The sequence below is a fragment of the Malaya genurostris genome, chromosome 1 (assembly GCF_030247185.1).
Source record: "Malaya genurostris strain Urasoe2022 chromosome 1, Malgen_1.1, whole genome shotgun sequence".
In the NCBI taxonomy this organism is placed as follows: Eukaryota; Metazoa; Arthropoda; class Insecta; order Diptera; family Culicidae; genus Malaya; species Malaya genurostris.
The window spans coordinates 83,465,151-83,489,458 of NC_080570.1; the positions used below are offsets into that span (position 1 = coordinate 83,465,151).

At 39.8% G+C, this 24,308-nt stretch overlaps 1 protein-coding gene across 2 annotated transcripts in view; it reads left to right on the top strand.

The window, feature by feature from the left end:
- The window catches only part of LOC131440642 (serine/threonine-protein kinase Warts), a 166,376-nt gene that overhangs the window by 133,053 nt on the left and 9,015 nt on the right, over window positions 1–24,308 (top strand). Inside the window, exons 6-7 of one of the 2 annotated variants that reach the window (XM_058612103.1) lie at window positions 14,926–14,998; window positions 15,050–15,245. In XM_058612103.1, coding sequence (XP_058468086.1) covers window positions 14,926–14,998; window positions 15,050–15,245 — 269 coding nt within the window. Of the gene's footprint in view, window positions 1–14,925; window positions 15,246–24,308 lie in introns of both variants that reach the window. The other variant, XM_058612102.1, reaches the window with a different exon arrangement.

Here is a 24,308-nt window from a genome sequence, read left to right on the forward strand (position 1 = left end):
TCCCTCTTTAGAGGCCGGCAGTCGCGGTTTTCTGCGCTTCAATTCCGCTGCAAGATGCCCGCGATCTGGGAGGTCGCGGTCGACACTGCGTTCCAGTTCTCCTCACTGTGGCACATCCTCTGGTGTAGTTTCTCTACCACACATCCAGTAGACCATTCCTTTGTTTCGCAAGGCGGGAACAGGCAAACAGGACGTGTTCTGCCGTCTCAGACTCATTTGGGCAGTCAGGGCAATCAGAGGATGTCGCGGGGCCGAACCTGTGATGGTACCACCTAAAACAACCGTGATCGTTGAGGAACTGCTTCAGTGATCTCTTGGAGGAAATCATGCAATCACCAGCATGTACCGTTACCTCTTGCTATGATTTTCTGTTATTTACCACCATCATCTCTGTTTTATGATGCCCTAGTTGCAGTTTCCTGCTACGCAACCAGTCTTCCACCATGTTGATCGAGTGTGATGCGCTCATTTCGACCTCTTCGTTGGATTCTCCGTAGACTGCTAGCGTGATGTCGTCCGCGACCCGACTATCTTGACGCCCGTGGGGAGCTTCAACTTCAGTGCGCCATCGTATATTATATTCCACAAGAGCGGGCCCACGATGGATCCCTGTGGTACTCCGGTCATGATAGAGGTATTGCGTAAGCCTTCCTCTGTCTCGTAGAGCAATACCCGATGCTGAAAGTAGCTTTCCATAATCTTGTACAGTCCTTCTGGTACTTCCAGTTGACGAAGGGAGTCGGTGATATCCACCCAACAAGATTGGTCTATATGCCGACGGGTCCCCAGAAGGTTTCCCAGGTTTCGGTAACAGTACCAATCTCTGCCTTTTCCAAATGTCCGGGAACTTGCGCTCGTCCAGATATCTCTGCATGAACTTCCTGAACATGTCCGGTTTTGAGATTATAGCAACCTTTAGAGCCGCGTTCAAGATACCATCTGGCCCGGGGCATTCTTAGTGTCGAGCGATCTTTCCACTGACAACAACTCTTGGATCGTCACTCTGCCAACATCGTTTGTTGATAGCGGTCTTGGCGGCCACGGAGACGTGTCGTGGTGAGAGAAGAGGACTTATATGATCTCCTTCAGCTTCGCCGGACTACGTTCAGGGGGTGCTAATTCCCCTCTCATTTTGGCCATAACCATCCTGTAGGCATCACCCCATGGGTTGGAGTTGGCACACTGACACAGATTATCAAAGTAGGCTTTTTTGCTTACTGGAACAGCTTTGTTCAGAGTAAGCTTGGCCGCTTTGAACGCTTCGTTCCTCACTGATCTTATCTCTGGTGATCTAGCTCTTTGCATCCTTCTCCTGGTCCTTAAGCAGGTCGCTCGAAGGTCTGCAATTTGCTCGTTCCACCAGTAGACCGGTTCCACGGTCGTGCCTTCCTTGGCATTGTCGCGTCGCACGCCCTCGTTAGGACGGCTACCAACTCTTCCCCATCTAAGTTCGTTGTGTGGTTCTCCAGTGCTAGAGCTGTACTAAACGTTTCGCGGTCGAAGTGAACAACCTTCCACGCTAGGGTTCTTGGGACATTTCTCCTATTGCTGTACCTCGCTAGGCTATCTATCGTGTAGCGTATGGCCAGGTGATCGCTATGGGTATAGCCATCTTCCACTCTCCAGTTTAAGTCTCCGACCAGACCGAGACTGCTAAAAGTCACGTCGATGAACGACTCAACTCCGTCCGCTGGATGGTACTTTTGGCCCCGTCGTTCGCCAGTACCACATCTAGCTTGGTGTATAAAATGTATAGACGGTTGGCTTGCACAGTATCAAGTGATTTATTAAATCGGGTAAACTTAATATAAGATAGACATGAAGGTTTCAAATACATATACAACAGCGAGTACGCTATTGAAGCAGTACTCTCGAATGAAAAATCGATCGATAGGCCCATTTCATATGCAAGCAAAGGTCTAGTATGTGCTGGAAGAAAGTACCATGCGATTGACAAAGAATTGTTAGCTATCGTATGGGCAGTGAACCGTTTCAAACATTTTATTTATAATCAGAAATTAATTGTATGCATTGATCATAGACCGTTGATTTTAATATGGCATTTAAAAGAAACCAAGCCTACGCTAACGCGTCTACGTCTGAAACTACAACGATTAGAAATGGACATTCGCTATAAACAAGGCAAAGACAATATTGTGGCAGACTTTTTATCTAGACTACCAGAGCAGGCCGAGTCCTTACACCTTATTTCAGTAGTCACTAGACAACAAAAGCGTCAACAGCAGCAAGCAGAAAGAAATGAACTTGTAAAGCGGAAGGGCGCGGAAGGTAAAATAAACAAAAGTCAGATTGGAATCCGCACATGGACGGATTAGAAAACATAGACTTTGGATGGAACAAAAAGGAATATTCGGGAGCACTCTCGTATTTCGAAGAATACGAAATAAGAATGAATAATAATGACATAAAATTTGATCTGCTGAATTTTTCGAAACTTAAGGCTAGTGAAAGCGAATTTGACGGTACTTTCATAGTAGTAAACAGTAGATCAGCATATACAGAACAAGCCGAACTGGTAGACCTACCATACGGTTTGAAGGACTATCTAAATGAAAGAGTATTTGCAATTCCAGAACGCGAAATATGGGGATTGGTTTTAAATGGATCGAGTGAATCAATAACCGACACAAGAATTCTAATAGATGGGTTAGTAAACGCATTCACTAACTGCCCTGAAGACATGAAAAATGCAAAGAACATTCAAATTATTTCTTTTCGAAACATGCAGAAAATTCCTGAGGCGAATACCGACATGCGAAAAGGCAACATACAATCCCTCATGTGGAAAATGCACGCTACCAACTCCAAACGATTGGTATATTGCCCTGGAGTTTGGCAGTCAAAGTTGGTGAATGAACTGGGGAAGAAAGGAGTTCATTATACAAAGTGGAACAAGCGGAAAAACGGATGTCATCAACGCAAAGAATATCATTGAAAGAGACAGGATTTTTTTTCGACAGATGTATTGAAGAAAATAATTTATATAAAAATATATAAAAAGCCAAATACAAGCGTTTACTCCCAGACTTCATGTTTAAGTCTGAAATGTAGAACTCTTAACAGCACCACAGGGACCCGTGGGTAGAAAGGTGTAAACCGAGCCAGGTCCAAACACGTCAAGTACCAACCTCACAACCACTCCAGCGTCGGCGAACGCAGGCCAGGAGCATTATGCGATGCTTTCCTGGCGAAGAGAGTTCGGGATTCGCCGAGAGCGATTCGTCCCCACAATATCCATCAGAAGTGGATGGATATTATGTTCGACGGCGTCACTCATCGATACATAAAAAAAACAACAACAACAGGAAAAAATTTTTTATTTGGCTCGCCTGAGAAAAAAAGAGATTAGTTAGGGTTAGCCATGTAACTTTTTTTTTAAACATGCAATAAAACACAAACGGTTTCCAAATTTATTTTTTCATATTAAATTACAATCCTTCCGGTCAATTGTGGAATATAATTTCATTAAAATGGATGCCTCGGCTGGCCTTGAAGTACGCCATTCGGTCGTTCCAGTTTTTTAGTACATTTTTGATTGTATGCAGCTTTTTTTCAGCTATGGCTGCACGAATGTTGTCCTTCAAGGCTTGAATTGTCTCTGGCTTGTCCACATAACACCTATCTTTGACAGCCCCCCAAAAATAATAGTCTAACGGCATCAAATCACAGCTCCGAAGCGGCCAAACGACATCCGATTTTCGACTGATAATTTGATCTTCGAAGACTGTGCGTTAATAGCGTTGGCTGTGTGGCACGGAGCGCCGTCTTGTTGGAACTAAATGGTGTCCAAGTTTTCCTCTTCAAGTAACGGGAAGAACCAATCGCTAATCATGTCGCGGTAGCGCTCACCATTGACCGTGGCGGCGGCTCCTGCCTCATTTTCGAAGAAAAATGGCCTAATGACATACCAAACCGTCACTCTCTGAGGGTGCATCGGCTTCTCCATGATAACGTGTGGGTTTTCTGTCCTCCAGATGCGACAATTTGGTTATTAACATACCCGCCGAGATGAAAATGTGCCTTATCCGAGAAGATGATTTTTTGGCAAAAACAAGCGTCTTCTTCAAGCTGATTTTCAAAGTAAAACTGCACTATTTTCACGCGTTCGTCAAGCTTATACTCAACCATTTTTGTTCAGCGGAAGGATAAATCTAAGTTTCTGTCAAATCAGAAGTGACATTAAGGTTACCAATGTCGAACCGCTAGTTTAAAAAAAATTTAGATGGCGAACCCTATATTGAAGTCGTACCGCGATTGAGAAAAAAAGGTCTGCGCACAAATAATTCTCTAACCCGCCAGAGAAAAATGTGTTGTTAATTTACGTTTGTTTTCATGCACATATTTGAAGCAGGAAATTGGAGGGAAGGTTACATTATAAAACTAAGTGGTTTGTAAATATACAGTCCTGGTCAATGAAAACTAAATTAATCTCAATGTAATTTTACATCAATCGCGGTTTCAAATCAGATTTTCGTTTCGTTTCGATGTCTATTTCATATTACTATCGATTTACATGTCGTGTAAGTTTCTAAACTCTGCACCCAATAGATACGTAATGACCACGAACAGGATGGTGACTACTCTAGGGTGTACGTATGAGAGGAAGTCTCTAACTAGGCAGTGCGCACAGGAAAAAGCAAATGAATGCGGTGGCAGGTTAAGATTAAGGGGACCGTTTAACCACCACGATGTCAGAAGGAAGCACAGCAGAGTTGAAAATCGGGACAGAAAAATTTACGAAGACTTAGTATAGAAGACCGTGATAACAAATTAAAGTAAGGGCAACGCCACAAAATGCTTTTTTTCGGAACACAGCAGAACGAGTAATTAGGAATGAAAACGACACGGTACCCAGAGTCCGAGACTAGCAACCATTCGACCATTCACCCCACAGCAAAAGCAACGATAGAAGCATACCATGGAACAGGATGGCATCAGAGGAGAACACACACACGAGGACCACCGCAAGGTTAGGAAATTTAGTTCAAGTATATCAAAAACGAAAACAAGAAAAAAAACCATGTGTAAATAAGTTGGGCAACAGTAATTGGAAACACAGAAATTTGTGATCCAGCTACAAATCTCAATGTTATAAGCCGAATCATTCGACTTGATGTTCACCCTTCAGGTAACATCAAGCTCAGTAAGTAAGCTAGCATGCAGCGCCCTTAACAAATTTTCCTTTGAATTTGCTAGTAAAAAGGTAGGAAGTTATGAAGGAAACTCGTCAAGCGAACCCTCTTATCAGCGTAACCGCAACCTAGTTGTAGAAGCATTGGTCAGCGCAGCGATATTGTAGAAACAAAGTCATTTTCACGGACACTAGTCACTGCCACTGGCATAGTGACAGTGGTCTCGGCTTTTGGTAGAACATCGGGAGAAAGTCGGATGAACTTTCTTCCTAAAATCGCAAGCACAGCTCGTGCTAAAATCTTCGGGCTTCACCCGAAAGTAAATGTTAAGAGCTTAAAACCCCTGGTTGAGAAGAGTTAGCAGTCAGACAGTTTCGGATAGTGTAGTAGTCCGTCAGTCAGTTTTCTGAGAGTCCGCGAAAGATAGACACAAGTCGCGATCGTCATAGTGTAGGGCGTCGCAGTTCGCATTCACATCGCATCCAAGTCAGTCGATATAACAAAACCGCTTACGTTCGGGACGGAAGAATCCAAGTACAGTATTGTGTAGTGAACAATAGATCGACATCGAAATGAGTGAACCAAACGAACAAAAACTACCGCCGACACGAAAGAATACTGTTGTTGTTGACTTTAGGCAGTGCAAAATTCGACCTTCGATACGTGAACTTGAAGGTTTGCTTAAGGAACAGATGCATCTTGACATTAAACGTGTGCATTTACTTCAATGCAATAAGACGAATAATGTTGTTTACATCCAGTTTTATAAAGAGTCGCAAAACTATGTCCCAATACTGAGAGATTCTCTCTATCGAAAAAGAAAAGTGGAAGAACTTTTTCCCCGGTATTCTTAATGGCGTACGTTTATTACGCATACACTTGAAGAGGCCTATACCTTCTTATATGATTTTCGGTCAAGATACAAGGATTCCGTGCAAATCACTTGTTACCTATGACAATCAGATGGCCACATGTCAATATTGCCAAAAAGCTGTTCACTACGGTAAGCCATGTGATAAACTGGACAAGGAGACAACTACACCAAAGAACAACGGTGCTTTCTTCACACAAACCCCAAGCAACCCCAGTACACCTGTGACAGCCACCAACAACAAGGAAGTATCCCCTTCAACGAAACCATCAGTATCCCCTATAGAACAAAGTACACCAGCTGCAGTTAACAACTTACCCTCCAACCAACCAGCAACTGCAACCTATGTACAACAAGGCGCATCTACAGCAACTCTCAACGAGTCCAAGACTACGATCAAAAAGGACAACAATAATAAAACGGAAATCACACACAACACCGACCATGAAGCAATGGATGATGAGATAAGCCGCGGACGAAGTGACCCCCGATCCTCGTTGGATGGAAATGAAAACTCATCTCCCCTTAGAAAAAGTGTGACAACGAAATCCAATAGCAAAAAAAAATTTAAGTAACAAAAATGTAAGCCAATCGGCCACGTAAAGCTTTTACGCAAAAAGGCCAGAATAAAAAATTTTATTACAAAAAAAATAGTATAGGGCGTGTGTAAGATATCTTATAATATTATAAACCCGAAAACAAGTAACAACGGTTTTGCGAAAGTGCACTTAGAGTGTAAGTTAGAAAGAGAGGTTTTCTTTGTGAACTTAAAACAAGTGACAACGGTTTTGCGAAAGTGCACTTAGAGTGTTGATTAAAAAAGAAGCTGGAATCCAGAACCGGACAGTTTAGTCTACTGTAGAAGCCAGTATAGCAAAGGCATCCTCCATACAAGAAAAATCCTACAACTACGAAAAGAGAGTAACAAGTTGAAGATTGCAAAAGTCTCAATGAACAAAAAGTTTGTGTAAACGGCAAAATCAGTTTTATATTTTCGATAAAAAAGAAACGCCCCTCCAATCCTCGACGCACGCCACTCGGACCGCGCGGCAATACAGAGTATACATCATGATAAAATGCGCACAATTTTCTCGGAATTTTCTCAACTGATTTTTTTTTACTAAGGGGCTGTCCATAAAAAACGTCACGCCGAAAGGGGGAGGGGGGTGTCTCACAAAACGTGACCTTTTTGTGACCGGGGGAAGCGGGGAGGGTTGTTAAATTGTGATGTCCAATATTTTCAATGATCGCATTTTTGAAATACCTAATTATATTACTGCTTTGCCCTATTTTCTGAAAAAATCTATAGAATATGTAACGTTCTCCCGGTGGTAACTCTTAAAATCAAAGTCCAAAACGAATTCCGTACCGAAACACTCTTTGCTAAAATTTGGCTTAAGCGGGATTTGCCAAATTTCCACCGCTAATTTTTATTTGCCCAGCTATTCATCGGTCGTCGCAGGTTCGGACCGGTAGGTTCATCGAGGTTCGGTCTGGTTTTCAAATGATTTAAACAACAACAAAAAAATCGGTTTTAACTTACATTACATCATTCTATTTCCGGAAACTCTCTCGTCTTTTCCCCTTAACAAAAGTAATTTTTCATTTGGCTAATCAATCGTAATTCACTCGAGTTTGCTTACTAAATGGTCTACGCACATAAGAGCCTTCACTCGCGAGTTTCTTCACAGCTTCCTTTTCAAACGCACATTCCCGTTCATGACACCGTGAGCGTCCGCTGCTGGAGCGATTTGCCTCGAACAGAAAAAACCGACCATCGAAGATGATATACAAAATAAGTTATCACTCATCACTGATAGGCGGCATTTGCTATTGTTACACTTACGTCGGTTTCGTTTTGTGATTGGCGCGTGACTGCTCTGCGGACAGAAAAGCAAAATTCCTAATAGTTCTTTCAAACTTTATTACAATGAAAGTTGCAGGTGGTGACGACGACGTACGTTGGCTGCCTTCCTTTGAAGGCCGAGGAATCTGGCCGTTGGTTAGCGACCACGATTAGATGTGACTAGCAGGAGATCCCAACGCTGTCTGTTTGTCGAGCGACATGGTGGTTGGAGACGCTCTCTGACGAACTCGCCCAATGCTGCACCAGCTATCTTGCTAACGGCTTCTGGTTTTTGCTGCTGGTTCCTTCTCGTCCAGTGGTTCAGGTTGGAATGACCGATACGATGCGAAACAGACTCTTATATACGCGCACTAGCCCTAATTCTACTAAATGTAAGGTAAACTCGTAGACGAGAAAGTTTGACGGTGGTAGAATTGCACATATTCAATTCTTCTTATATTTTGATCGATGTTTTGACCGAACCTCTACAACCTTTGTATTTGTTGATGTAAAAGCTTCTTCTTGTAAATTCGGAAATGAATGATGCAGGAAATCATTTCTGTTGTGATGAGCAAAAGTGCACGGAGGGGTGAGTAAATTAGCCAAATTTGCCAAATCAATTTTGCCTAATATGAGTAAAAAAAGATGCCTTCAAACGGTTTAAATGCTAATGACTGGCAGCTGTGACGTAATCGCTCTTGTCGAAAGCGAAACTAGCTGTGCAGACGACACAAAACACATCTGCTCGCAGTGGCGATAGAATCCAAACTGATTGAATTTTTGTTAAGAGATTTCCTTTTATGTGATTTCGTTTGTAGCTTTTTCACTAATGGGCGGTCCTAACGGCTATAAAAATAGCCGCATATAGAATTTTAATGTCGATTATTTCATTTCGGATTTGCATAATTTATTGAAAGAAACTATCAATATGTTGTAGGGATTCGTTTCTAGCATTCACAAGGACCAAATTGAGGAACTCACTGCGATATTCACCACTTCTCGGAACATTTTTCCCGGACGATTTGTTGTACAGCAGCAGATATTTCGTTCTCTTCCTTAGAACGCGTTCTGATTGGCTGGTGTTGACATGGATCAAATGAGACAAGTTTTTCAATAGTGTACTATTGAAATACTTCAATGCTTTTGCTATACACGTTTAAATTGAAAAATTTCGATTCTATTGGTAGTTAGATTATATAAATCCTTTCACAGATCACTGAGCTATGAGCTTTCAAAATACGAGAAAGGCAAACGCGCCATATGAATTATCCTCTTCGATACTCGTTTATACCAAACATTTCAGAAAAGTTTAATTTTGAATTATTTGAGACTATGTCACAAATCTGAAAATTTTATCATAAAATTGTGATCATATTTCCGATGGCATGTCGCAAGAATTATGTTGATTCATTAGATACAACAATAGATATTCACGATCAAAAACTTATCACTCTCTCAGAGGGTAAATTTTGAAAAGGCACCCCATAGTAAAGTAAGTCGTATTCACGACAAAAGAACCGATTTGAAGAATTCTGAAATTAATAACTGGATCTGAGTTCAAGAATTAAATTTAGAACATAGAACAGACTCAGAACTCAGTTGGATTTTAGTTCTAGAACTACAATCATTTTCCAGAATCCAGTTCAGCACGCAGACTCTGAATTCTAAACTCATATTCCAGAACTAAGCTCTGAAATTTGAAGACGATTTTTCGCCATGAATAAAAAATGGGTTGTATAGAGGTACAGTAAAGTAAATTCCGCATAATTCTTTAGGAGTATTATTATGGTTTTAAGAACAACCGAATAGAAGTCTGGAATAGAGAACTGGACCCTGAGTTCAAGACCTAAATTTAGATCCAATAACAGACTCAGAATCCAGTTTCAGTCGCTGCTGGTTCTCGCCTTGGTGGCCAGCAAGCGAATGAGAGATGCGACCTGAGCGTTTGAGGTTTTTATGAACCACGCAGAAGGTGCATTCTCTCTCGCTGCTGGTTAACTCCCGCTGCAGCTGCTGGCTGGTCCTCGCGCCTCGATGGCCAGCAAGCGAATGAGAGATGCGACCTGAGCGTTTGAGGTTTTTATTAACCACGCAGAAGGTGCATTCTCTCTCGCTGCTGGTTAACTCCCGCTGCTGCTGCTGGCTGGTCCTCGCGCCTCGATGGCCAGCAAGCGAATGAGAGATGCGACCTGAGCGTTTGAGGTTTTTATTAACCACGCAGAAGGTGCATTCTCTCTCGCTGCTGGTTAACTCCCGCTGCTGCTGCTGGCTGGTCCACGCGCTTCGATGGCCAGCAAGCGAATGAGAGATGCGACCTGAGCGTTTGAGGTTTTTATTAACCACGCAGAAGGTGCATTCTCTCTCGCTGCTGGTTAACTCCCGCTGCTGCTGCTGGCTGGTCCTCTCGTCTTGATGGCCAGCAAGCGAATGAGAGATGCGACCTGAGCGTTTGAGGTTTTTATTAACCACGCAGAAGGTGCATTCTCTCTCGCTGCTGGTTAACTCCCGCTGCTGCTGCTGGCTGGTCCTCGCGCATTGATGGCCAGCAAGCGAATGAGAGATGCGACCTGAGCGTTTGAGGTTTTTATTAACCACGCAGAAGGTGCATTCTCTCTCGCTGCTGGTTAACTCCCGCTGCTGCTGCTGGCTGGTCCTCGCGCCTCGATGGCCAGCAAGCGAATGAGAGATGCGACCTGAGCGTTTGAGGTTTTTATTAACCACGCAGAAGGTGCATTCTCTGTCGCTGCTGGTTGATGATTACACTCCCACGACGTCTGCTTCCATCGAACGCACGAAAAGAAATGATCGGTTTTCGACCACGGTTCCCCTTTTATACGCATTCAGTTGAAGATATGTGCCTGACTATCTCAAAATCGTCGTCCTTGCGCGAAAAACCCAAGCGAAAGTAAAAAGTTTTCCGCGCTGTTTTCAAATTTTAAAAACCTTATTTTTGAGTTGTTTGTGGTTATCGCACACTGTTCAAAATATTATCCTGAATTCCTGATCATATTTTTGATGAAATGGTGAAAGAATTATGTTGCTACCATTAATACAAGTCGAGATATTCGCGATTAAGTTCTGCCCATTCTTCCATATGGCTAATTTTGAAAAGGCGCCCCATAGTAAAGTAAGTCGTATTCACGACAAAAACGAACCCGCCTAGTACACCGCTTTGTTGAATTTTGTGTAGCTTTAAAGGTTGCCACATTCAAATCTATATTAATTTGACATAACTGTTAACAAATTGGAAAGGTGATGGTAGTTTATACCAAAGAAAGTTTTTGATTTTATTAAAGTTTGAAAAAAGGCGGGTGGGTAATGTCAGACATAACTGGATGTCGTGAATACGAAAAAACTGGAACGCTCCCATCACTTCCGAATATCAATTAGTTGATTGATTGTATGAATTGTGCAAGCTTTCCCCTTTTTCACTAATAACAGATCGACTGAAAAGTTCGTATCGTTTCAAAATCGATCAAATCGATCAAAAACAACAACGAATTGATGATTCTGAGCAGTGTTTGGAGCTGTTATATCGAAATAAAACCGATTTTTTTCGTCGATATATAACAATGGACGAAACATGGCTCCATCACTTCACACCGGAGTCCAATCGACAGTCAGCTGAGTGGACTGCACGCCTATTTTGGCCTATTTTGAGGCAAAGGACAAATCGTACTACAAAAATGGTATCGAAAAGTTGGAAGATCGCTATAATCGCTGTATCGCCTCTGATGGCAATTATGTTGAACTGTTAGAGTTTGAAGCGATGCACCTACATTAAAGTACAGATTAGTTACATTAAACAGCTGCTATTCTACAGCTATATATTCCAAACTTGAAACAATTCCTTTTTAATTTGCCAATATAGGAGGCTAGGTAAGACAAATTTGTAGTTTATTTTTATTGAAGCTATGAAGTTCGAAGATATCTGATTCTTCTCGAAATTTCAGTACGAAACAATTGCAATGGCCTGGTCTGAAATGTATCGACGATCTTCGGTATGCAAGTCATTTTAATAATAATAATGATAGTAATAATAACGATAATAATAATAATAATACAGATTAATCTGTACATATATGTATGTATAAATAAAATACAGATTAACTTGTATATATGGCAACCCTGTATCGCATGGCATATTTTCACACGACCCCATACTAGTATAAATATGTGTTCAACATCATCACATTCGCTTTCGCATTGCGGTTCTTAATTGAATGTGTTAGTGACGGTACAAATCTGTCTTTTTTCCGGTTTTCGGTGCCATCTAGCTGACGGTGTCTCGTACGTTCAGAGTAGCTGCTTTAACTTAAATGACGCTATTTCTCACATCACATTTCATTTTATACCTGCTACTGGTAACGGTGTAGGGACGTCCCCTTTGTTAGAATTCCTTTCCTGTAGGCAGAACGGGAAACAGTGAAACAATATAAAAGAGAGAGTTAGTATAGCAGCAGCCAGTAATACTGAATTGGCTGTCGAGCTGTTAACAGCATCTTGTGGAATTTTTACGCAGAAACACACAGGAGGAACAGTTAAGGGCAAGGCAAAGTCCCGCTCAAACCGTGCTGGTCTGCAGTTCCCAGTTGGCAAAATCCATCGTCTGCTCCGGAAGGGAAACTACGCAGAGCTGTCGGTGCCGGTGCATCGGTCTATCTGGTGGCAGTGATGGAGTACTTGGCTACCGAAGTGTTGGAATTGGTAACGCTGCCCGTGACAACAAGAAAACGAAAATCATCCCTCGCCATCTGCAGCTGGCCATCCGTAACGACGAGGAGTTGAAAACCCCGTCCTTTTCAGGACGACCACATCACTGTGATAAAGAAATATTTAGGATTGCTTTAAGTTTAGCCAGTTCTGATACGCCTGGAAAGTAGAATGCGCAATTCAAGTGGAAACATTTGTTCATCTTTTTCATTTGTTTAATTTGTTTAACTCTGTTGCGCACGGCATATTTGTATACTAGTATAAAAGTACTATTGAAAAACTTCAATGTTGTTGCAATACACGTTCAAGTTAAGAATTTTCGATTCTATTGCTAGTTAGATTATATAAATCCTTCTACAGATCGCTGAGCTATGAGCTTTCAAAATACGAGAAAGGCAAACGCGCCTTATGAATTATCTTCTTTGATAATCGTTTATACCAAACATTTCAGAAAAGTTTAATTTTGAACTATTTGAGAATATGTCACAGAACTGAAAATTTTATTATAAAATTGTGATCATATTTCCGATGGCGTGTAGCAAGAATTATGTTGATTCATTAAATATAACATGAGATATTCACGATCAAAAACTTATCACTCTCTCAGAGGGTAAATTTTGAAAAGGCGCCCCATAGTAAAGTAAGTCGTATTCACGACAAAATCTTGACAGAATCTTCTAGTGAGGTAACATAAGTAATATGAGAAAGGCATCATTACACCACTAGGTGGATTAAGAAAGGTTTCTATTTTTAAAAGTTACTGTAAAACAATACCATCATTCAACTTGATGGTGGTAAGATCACGTCGTCCGCGCCCCTTGTCGTCAATTTTTCAAATAGCGATTCACCAGCAATGCTATCGTTTTTCATCAATTCATATCAGAAAACTTGAATTGTGTTTACGCGAAAGTGATGGAAGGGAACACGTATTCTCCAAATGACACCAAGCTTACATATTTTCTTGCTAAACAGACTAATTTGATGATTGGTTTAGTGTTTATATGACCAACTAGGGTCCTTTCCAGTAGTAGGGGCTGGGCCAACTACGACATTTGTAGGCCTTATTATCATTCTCGGGATTCGACCAGCCTATATGTCGTGTGGATTCCTACGAGAAAAACAACTTAACTAAGAATAGTTCCACTGGATTCCTGCTTTCGTGTCGTCAATGCCGATAAATTTCGACAGTTTTTTTCTTCAGTTATGAGATTTTTTCAACGTTTCACATCTGGTTATCCTATTTGACTAAAGTATATCTTCATTCAACAACATTTTTTATACTTTTCTCAATTTTACGACAAAAACGTTTTCTATAGTATTCATTGAAAGAATTCTATCGTTCATAATATCCTTTTCCCGTGACACTTGTGGAGAGCGCAGTAGTATACACGGCATCTAGTAACAAGTTTCGGACTAACATCCCGTCCCATTCCTTAGTCGATCTACGTTCTAGGGGTGGTCGCTCAAGCTCAAAACAATACCATTCTTTAACCTAAACCTATTGTATGAAAAGCGCTGGTCTTACAAACTAATTGTCGTATGTTCGAGCCCCGACCTGGAAGGATTCGTAGTGTCAGTAGAATCGTAGCATCAGCCATGCGCTGGTTCTGTACACTCTGAATCGGCTGCGAAGTCTGTTGAAACAGAAGGTCAAATTCCACTACAGAAATGTAATACCAAGGCTTTGTTATTGTATAAAAAATATTAAAAATGTTGTTTGCTAGCAACTACTTGCAAAACGGTAGTGGATACTTTGAAAACAAATTGAAATAAACATAATAACTAATAGATATACAAATACATAAAAGAACACCTGATTAGAAGTTGGATATTGCTTTTATTTGACAAAGTATTGTATTTGGATCGTAAATCTTGTTTCTTCTAACGCTTCAAGATATTAGGAATTTCGCATAATTCTATGGTTTGGCAAAAGATTTCGGATCGAAAACGGAATGAATCATAATCCTCCGCTACTTTATTGGATAGAGAATCCAAATACTTTGCTTCTGTGGCCAAAAAGAGATGGGTATGATGTGTGAATCACAAGTTATTAGTTATTCATCGGGTAAAGCTACGTCACGTAACTGTCTCTGATGAACTTTTTGCTTTTTCTGTAACTGCACACCAAGCTCGAAAAGCACGCGAGGGGGATGAGTATAAATTGCATCCAACACCATATCACAAGTCTTATTGTGATACACTAAGAATTAATAGTAAGAAAATCATTGCACTATGTTGTTGCTTGGCCATAGTCGATCATTTCGAACTGCCTTTATTTCCTCGAATAAAGCATAGTAGTACTAAAGTCGGATAGTAAAAGTATTTGAAATTTTTCTTTACAGGAGACCATGTGAGACAAGATTCAATGGAAGCATGGAGTAAGGCTGGCACAGAAATTCCACCGCCTTTGGAAAGGTATTACTTGAATCTTGTGAAGCAAAATAATACTTTTATTTTTCTGATTAGGAGGAAGTTTAGAGAAAAAAATCGAGCTAAAGCACACTCTATTGTTGGTACACCTAACTATATCGCTCCAGAAGTACTATTGAGGAGTGGTTACACGCAACTCTGTGATTGGTGGAGTGTCGGTGTAATTTTGTATGAGATGTTGGTAGGACAACCACCGTTTTTAGCCAACACAGCTGAAGAAACTCAAATTAAGGTAAGTCTCTGGTCTCATGGGTATTTAAAGGCGTGTTGCAATTATTTACAAATGTTCGTTCAGTTGAATACTATACTTATTTGGAAAATCGATCTATATAATTTACTGTAAAACTTTCCACTTCTAACCAAACAAAATGTACTCAAATAATTTTATGTACTGAAATCTTTTTATGAGGTATTTTTTCAGTTTTTCTGTGTAGATCTTCGAAATTATGCAATTTTATCATGCGGTTTTTCCAATACAGAGTTCCTCAGTTATGCTTTTTGCCTTTCTTTATAGAAAGGTATTGGAATTACTGGAAATACAGACTTTCAAACGAAGCCTCGAAAACCCATAGTGTTATATACCAATCGACTCAGCTCGACAAGATCGGAAAATATCTGTGTGTACGTGCACCTTTGAACAGGGTTACTGAAATTCGCCTCACGCAACTCATTAACGTTCACCGCCTGCGAACGATTCAAGAACGGTGAGAGCAAATCATGTAATGCCGGACGAAGCAAAAGCTTTGCTTGTGTGCCATTTCATGAGCTGGCATGAATAATGCATGCGTTTAGTAAATTCTGGACAGCAATCATGAGTGCAAGTGTTCGAAAAAATTGAAGACAAATATTAGCAATGCGATGGAAATTTTTTTTGATTCTGATGGAATTCAAAAGGATGAATGTCTCGCGGATATTGCGCTGATTAAAAGTGTGTGTTGAACATCACAAATTTGCTCGGAAAACTTTAAACGTAATATCATTACTTATCATTGGAAAGTGGCACAACGATTGGTTTTGATGGATAAATAAAACTGATAGTCCACTTCAAAACGGCGTTTAAAAAATCGTATGCTAAAGAGTATCTAATGTCTATTACAATAAAATATTATTACCATAAAACGAATTACGGGACATGTTTTTTTTCTGTTCGATTTTCGGAATAGGAAGATATCAGTTTATGAAGATTTCACCGAATACTGTTCTTACGTTCGTACTCCGTGCTGCTGAAATTTTGCGGCAAGTAATGGCAGATAGATTACAATAAAAGCTAGAGTTGAATCACGTATGGTCAACTGGTAACAAACACTTTTGTAAATTTGGAATCATTTAAAATTAGAATGATCATGCTGTATTAACTCTGCATGCTAACGTTCATTTTTTAGGAAAACGTCAGAGGATTGTCAGCACCAATTTATCACCTTTTGGTATCACTTCCAGTATCAGAAAGCAGGAATAATTTACCGTTCAGTGAAAATTTCGGAGTTTATAGGGTAAGGGCTCCATATTTCATCTCATTTGTAAGAACGTCGCCTCAAAACCCCGATTCAGCCACTAAAATCACTATAACTTTTTCATATTACTACTTCATTCGCCTTGCTCCACGTTGAGAATTGATTCACATTTCTTGAAAATTTAACTAATATTCATGATACAGCTAAAAACACTTATGATGTGTTCACTACTCTGCTCCTAATTTCATCTCAATGGATTTTTATCCATCCTATCGTTGGTCCTTTATTCATCCTATAAATTAGTAATGGCGACAGCAATTAAAACAAAATATTCCACTATTACACTCTCAGGTTCAAAATGTCAGAATTCTTCTTAAAAACGGCCTAATGCCAACTATGAGACAACACACTATATTTTTAGAACCAGTTTGAAATCATTTCAACGTTTAAAAATTTTTCGGTCGTTTCCGTTATCTTTCGCTTTAAATTTAAAATTTTATTGCAAAGTTAATTTGGTGAACTTTAAATTAAACCAAGAACGGAATTGTTACTATTTAGGCATTAGCCCTTCTAAAAACAAAATGCAGCTCTGACTCTGCATTGCCATTTATACATTTATTTTTGCGTTCGCATACTGATTTAAATCAATGTACAGATTTTATGTAGATTTCTTAAATTTAATACATATTTGTACAGGTTCATAAAAAGTGAGAAGTAAAATATTAGACTTTCCTCTCTGAGTATCTATTAGTATTTGATTACAATGATTCTTTAAAAGTTTATTAATCAACGGACAAATCACATTTAAAGTGGAAATTAAATTTATAATTGATTATGATTAACACCATTTTATTAGTGAAAACAGATAGAGCAGATATAGACTTTCTATGCAAATTAATACATATTTTCTATGAAAATATCTGGCATCTCTGTGCACAGCCGATGAAACACACACACTTCACAGCGTTATGTTAACGTATAGCGGAATGAAACTAGTGCTACTAAATTTGCCCATGGTTATTTCAAAAGTATTTAACACGCTCTTTCTGGTAATATACGTAGCCGAAACAGATTTATTGAAATATTAATATCAATAATATAATTAAACTAATGTCAGGGATACCAAAAACATACTTTTTGATTATAATTTGAATTTGATTTAAAATTCTGAATGTTGATTGTAGAGGCAAGTCTTATCTTTTAATTCCAGGGATGATTTATTCAGAGGTTATTCGATGGTGGGTAACTACACACATGAAATTTCGGGCGGAAAACAATAGTAGTAGTACTAATATCAAAAATTATAAGAACGATTCTTGTAACTAGGATTAATAATTATTATCGTTTAAAAACTATATTATGTCGTGTTGCAACATTTTCATTAGAATCGAAAAATCCCCGGTACGCAAAATTACATACCTGGGTTTAATACGTCTCACTGGCCCTGGATTTTTGCCTTTCTCATATAGAAAGGTTATGCAATCACTGTGAAAACCGACTTTTGAACCGAGACCCGGAGGGCCGAGTGTCATATACCATTCGACTCAGTTCGTCGAATACGCAAAATGTCTGTGTATGTATGTGTGTGTGTATGTGCGTATGTGTGTATGTAACCTTTTTTTTGCACTAACTTTTCTCGGAGATGGCTGAACCGATTTTCTCAACCTTAGATTCAAATGAAAGGTCTTGTGGTCCCATACAAAATTCCTGCATATTATTCGGATCCGACTTCCGGTTCCGGAGTTATGGGGTAAAATGTGCAAAAACATGAAAATATGTGTTCTAACTTTTCTTATAGATGGCGCGACCGATTTTCACAAACTTAGGTTCAAATGAAAGGTGCTGTGGTTCCATACGTAATTCCTGAATTTTATCAGGATCCGACTTCCGAATCCGGAAATATAGGGTAAGGTGTGTTAAAAATTTTATACCATCACTGAAAAGAGCGAAAAACCGCAAAAAGTTTTCTAAATCGAACTCAAATCTTTTCCAATTGATAGTTTTTATCAGTAGACGGTCAAACAAATCTATTTCGGTTATTCTTTTGAGAATCCAAGGAAAATAATTTTGAAGAATACCACAGTATTATATATGATAGTATGATTGATATGAGAAAGGCATCATTACACCACTAGGTGGATTAAAACAGGTTTTTTTTCATGGTTTCGTTAGATTAAACACAATTTAACGCTTTTTAGCATAGATTTGATTTGTACAAGTAATAGAAGTGCATGATTTTGCACAACGATTAAATCAACCATCTGCTGAGAAGCCAAGCATTCTTCTGCAAAAATCAAAGCAATTGAGAAGAATGACTAACAAAGAAATTGCCATTACTAACAATAATATTCATTCAGCATCTTTTACCATACCTCTCCGCAAATTATCTTCTAGAATAACTTTACTACGATCAGGAAATTTAGACTCCAATAAAAAATCACTGTTGTGGTTCCGTTTAACTGCCACAGGATGTCGAAATATTTTGTAAAACGCTACATAGGATTGGAGGAATAGATGTTCCATTGATATTTACCTCAGCATTTTTGTGTCGCCTTATTATTATAAATCAAACTGTCTCTCAGTTATACTGTTAAAAAGAAATTTAATCGACAATTATTAACTAGAGAATTACCGTAGATTAAAAGATGAAATTACTACATCACTTGACATGTAACATAATACAGAAATGTAACCAAAAAGAAACAATAAATATTCAATGTAAAGAAATTGTGTCGCCTTATTAAATCAGTCCTATTATAATGCATTCACAAATAATTATTACTACAGATCATTAAATTTTGCAATATAATACATGGATCAATGAGTCCCGAGACTAAAGCAGAGATGGCGCTCGTAGTAAACCAGTAACCACGTATTTCTAGAGTACTAACCTTTGCTTGAAACGGGTCAAAATTTTAAGTCGATCCGACCAGAAACAGCTGAGTTATCGAGGTTGGAGTAAAGTCGTTTTGTAGTTTGTTTAAAAAATGGAAAAAACCGAGTTTCGTGTTTTGATAAAACATTGTTTTTTAATGGCGATTTGTCGGTGGTTCGCCGAGTTTAAACGTGGTCGTACCGACACAAATGACGCGGAACGCTCGGGTAGCCGGAAAATGTAGGTGAAGTGACAAAAATTATAATGAAAGATCGTAAAGTGAAGCTCCGTGAGATTGCTGAGTTGACACAGATATCATATGGAAGTGTATTCACTATTCTTCATGAAAAATTGAGCATGAAAAAGGTTTTTTTCCAAGTGGGTGCCGCGATTGCTTTCGATGGAACAAAAACAGCAACGAGTCGATGATTCAGAAAGCAGTTTATCGCTATTTACTCGCAACAAAAAAGATTTCTTGCGTCGTTACGTGACCATGGACGAAACATGGATACATCACTACACTCCAGAGTCGAAGCGGCAGTCATCTGAGTGGCGCACAGCTGGCGAAAGCCGTCCGAAGCGTCCGAAAACGCAGCAGTCAGCTGGCAAAGTCATGGCGTCAGTTTTTTGGGATACGCATGGCGTGATTTTCATTGACTACCTCGAAAAAGGTAAATCGATCAACAGTGATTATTATATTGACTTACTGGTGCGTTTGAAGGAGGAAATCGCAAAAAACGACCGCACATGCAGAGAAAAAAAATCCTTTTTCATCAAGACAATGCACCCTGCAACAAGTCGACAACAATGGCGAAATTGAACGAATTGGGCTTTGATCTGCTTCCCCACCCCCCATACTCGATAGATTGAGCCCCCAGTGACTACTGGCTCTTTACTGATCTTAAAAAAATGCTCCAGGGAAAAAGATTTGGCTCAAATGAGGAGGTCATCGCTGAAACCGAAGCTTATTTTGAAGCGAAAGATAAATTTTTTTATAAACATGGTATTGAAAAATTGGAAAAACGTTGGAACCATTGTATCACCCTAAAAGGTGATTATGTTGATGAATAAAAAAAATGTTTGCAAAAAAATGTTGTTTCCATTGTTAGTCTCGGGACTTATTGATCCATCTGTTAAAATAAACATTTTTATGATGGGAATGGAGAAATTAGAGGAAATAAAAAGCAACCAAATTTAGTTTCTCTTCCGAATGTTGACTCGATCACAAACATTTTCCTTACTATTCCAGTAATAACCAATATTTGAAAGTGGTACAGTAACGGTGGTACAGTAACAGTGGTACGTTTCAAACAAAACCATCCCGGCACCTAACGACAAAGCTTACACAATGGTACAAACAAATATATTCCTTCAGAAATGGAAATATTACTGAGCTTAGGACCAAAATATGCACTACCAACACAACTACATGAAATTCCTTTTTTCCACCTCATAGCAGACACAGAAAACATACTAAAAACAAACCCAAATACAATTATCCAAGCTAGAACAAGATGCGCAATAGTCAATTCCACTCTGAACTACATCCATTACCACAAAAATCATAATTATGCAGATGAACCAACAAAGTTCTGGAAAAAAGCAACAAAGATCACAAAAACCTTCATCCGGAATAACCCAGCTATATACATTACAAAATCTGCCAAAGAAACAAAACAGTATTAATCCCAGCTGATGATTACAAACAAAAAATGCTTGATCTTCTCAATGACAACAAAACATATCTACCTATTTCACGAGATCCCACATCACGGTTTCAATCAATAAACAATAGCTTGGTAGAACGACTTGCGTCTTTAAAACTTATCGATATACACACCGCAGTACAATTAACAACTTATAATGCAATATGTCCTAGGATTTACGGACAATCCAAGACGCATAAATCAGGACTCCCCCTTAGATCAGTCGTACTAAACATGACAGCTCCTTCCTATAACTTATTCACATTCATAGGAAAAATCAATCTATCAACAGCTCATACAACATAAAGAACTCATTTTCTTTCTGTGATTTCATCAACTCAGTTACACTGCCACCCGGATACGAATTAGTTTCACTGGATGTTACCTCCCTGTTCACATCGATCCCAAAAACATTGGTGACACATGACATCATCATGAGATGGGATGAAATACAAGAATTCAGTATCGTTGTTTGCGTATTACCTTAGGTTGCATGCAGACAACTCACACGATGAGTCTCGAAGTGCTCGCGGGTGTCTTACCGTTGAAAAATCGATTCTGGGATCTCTCGCCAGGTCGAAGCTACTGGAATCCCTTAGGGCCCGAGGTAGACCGCCTGAGGTTCCGGTTCGGGATGTGTTGGTGAGTCGGGATAGCCCATATATTCTTCTCATATACCATTTCCTCAAACACATTAATATCCAAGTGTAATGTGTTATTCCTCGCTCAGAAAGTATAATCTCCACCTATAGGTTCGATACTAACATCCGCTTGATTCTCTCGATCCCCGTACCTGTCCACCATTTTCATTGGAACTAACAAGATCTTTTTTTTGTCACTAACCTTTTCGTTCACCCTTTCCCCGTCTCTTCACTATCTCGATGGCAACTAATTAGATATCTCCAGTTTTCAGACATTTTGTTCCCATACCACCTTTTTACCTCACTTTCCACAATATTTACTTTTTTTTCTCATTCTCTTCCGCAACATCACCATCACCGCCCACGGAAGACCGCTCCAGTCGATGACCAGCATGCGGGCCACCCGCCGGGCCTTCGTAGCCTGAGTATGTTTCCCGCGGACCCACACGAACCGAAGGAAGCGGCCATAGATATTTAACAACGCCATTTGGAAGACTCATGAAATATTTAATTCACAGACCATTGTCGAACGCCAGCTGAAAGCTGGGTTTTCGAGAATCCGAGACGACAAAATCTAATGATACTATTCTAGTTTTAAGTTAGTCGTTAACTAAGATTAGAAAATACCCTTGGTATCTTAGAGCTTAAGCAGTAAGCCTAAAAATATATTATATTATTGAATAAAAAAAAGTAATGTTTCCATAATGAGGTCGGCTAGGGCTGGTGATAGTGGGTTTTCCATAGCTGTGCCAAACGTCTGTGTGTAGTGTTGTCCATCGTATTTAAAGTAGCTGGAGTTAATGCAAAATTCCACTATTTCAAGAAACAACACTATTTCAAGAAACAACATGTAGGGCATAAAACGGGTTTCAGAATTGAGCTCGACAAGCCTTTCGAAGTTTTCAATCACCATCGGATTCAAGATATCGCATCGGATAAGCAATCGATATGAGAGATCTCAGAACCGTTTTTTAACGGTAAGACACCCGCGAGCACTTCGAGACTCATCGTGTGAGTTGTCTGCATGCAACATAAGGCAATACGCAAACAACGATACTGAATTCTTTCCAGTTTATTGAAATGGGTGTTCGCAGCGGTCGGAAGCAGAAGCATCCATATTCCATTACGGACAATATCGTTGTTTGGTACAGCCTGATCAGGTCTCCTGGGTGGGCACTCACCAAGTTCCGGTTATTGTACGAAGAAAATTGATTCTTTGCTGGCATTTTTGTTTCAGATACCTAATGTGATATCCCCAGGTGCCTTTGGAGTCAAACCAGACGCCGAGATATTTAAATGTGAAGACCTGAGCTATAGTTCCAGCTCCTAGTTGAAGGTGTAATTGTGCTGGTTCTCGCTTCCTTGAAAATACAACCAACTCAGTTTTCTCCGTAGAGAACTCGATACCCATTTGAAGAGCCCATGTCGACAAGTTGTCGAAGGTATCTTGCAATGGTCCTTGGAGATCTGCAGCTTTAGGTACTATAATAGACACAACGCTGTCGTCGGCAAGTTGTTTTAGCGTGCAGGATGTGTTGATACATTCATCAATGTTGTTTACGTAATAATTGTATAAAACTGAGCTTAAGCATGAGCCCTGAGGAAAACCCATGTAACAGAATCGTATTGTCGACCAATCACCATGTGCGAAATACATGTATTTCTCGGACAATAGATCATACAAAAAGTTGTTCAAAATAGGTGAAAGACCTTGCTGATGCAACTTCTCAGATAGAATGTTTATGGAAACTGAGTCAAAAGCTCCCTTAATGTCTAAGAAAACTGATGCCATCTGTTCTTTACGAGCAAATGCCATTTGAATTTCTGTTGAGAGCAACGCAAGACAATCGTTCGTTCCTTTGCCCCTGCGGAAACCAAATTGTGTATCTGAAAGTAAGCCATTTGTCTCGACCCAATTGTCTAGACGAAACAGAATAATTTTTTCGAACAATTTCCGGATACAGGACAGCATAGCAATCGGCCGATACGAATTGTGATCGGAGGCTGGTTTCCCTGGTTTTTGAATGGCGATAACTCTTACTTGTCTCCAGTCATGTGGGACAATATTATCCTCAAGAAGCCTATTGAATAAATTCAAATAAGTGCCTTTTGGCAGAGCCAGGCAAATTTTTCAACAAGTTGAATTTGATTTCGTCTAACCCCGGAGCTTTATTGTTACACAATAAAAGTGCAAGTGAGAACTCGACCATCGAAAAAGGTGTTTCGTTTCTGTTAGATGAGGCGACGCGCATGATCGTCTGTTCCGGAACAGAGTCAGGACATACGTTTTTAGCGAAATCGAATATCCAGCGATTAGAATATTCCTAGCTTTCGTTCGTGGTGTTTTTGTGCTCATTGATGTTTCTCTCGATAATCCGTCTACGAATCGACGCCAATAACCGCGTCTAATGCCGCGTAGTTTCTAAAGTTATCAGGTGTTCCGTTTTTCCTAGCCTCGATAAATGATGAAGCTCTCTCCGCGTTCAATTTTGAGCACTCTTTGTACCACCACGGGTTGGGAGGACGGATGTTAGTTTTCGCGCCGGGTACACGTTTCGTCTGAGCTTGAGTCGCGGTGTCGAGAATCAAGCCAGCCAAAAACGTGTACTCTTCCTCCGGATG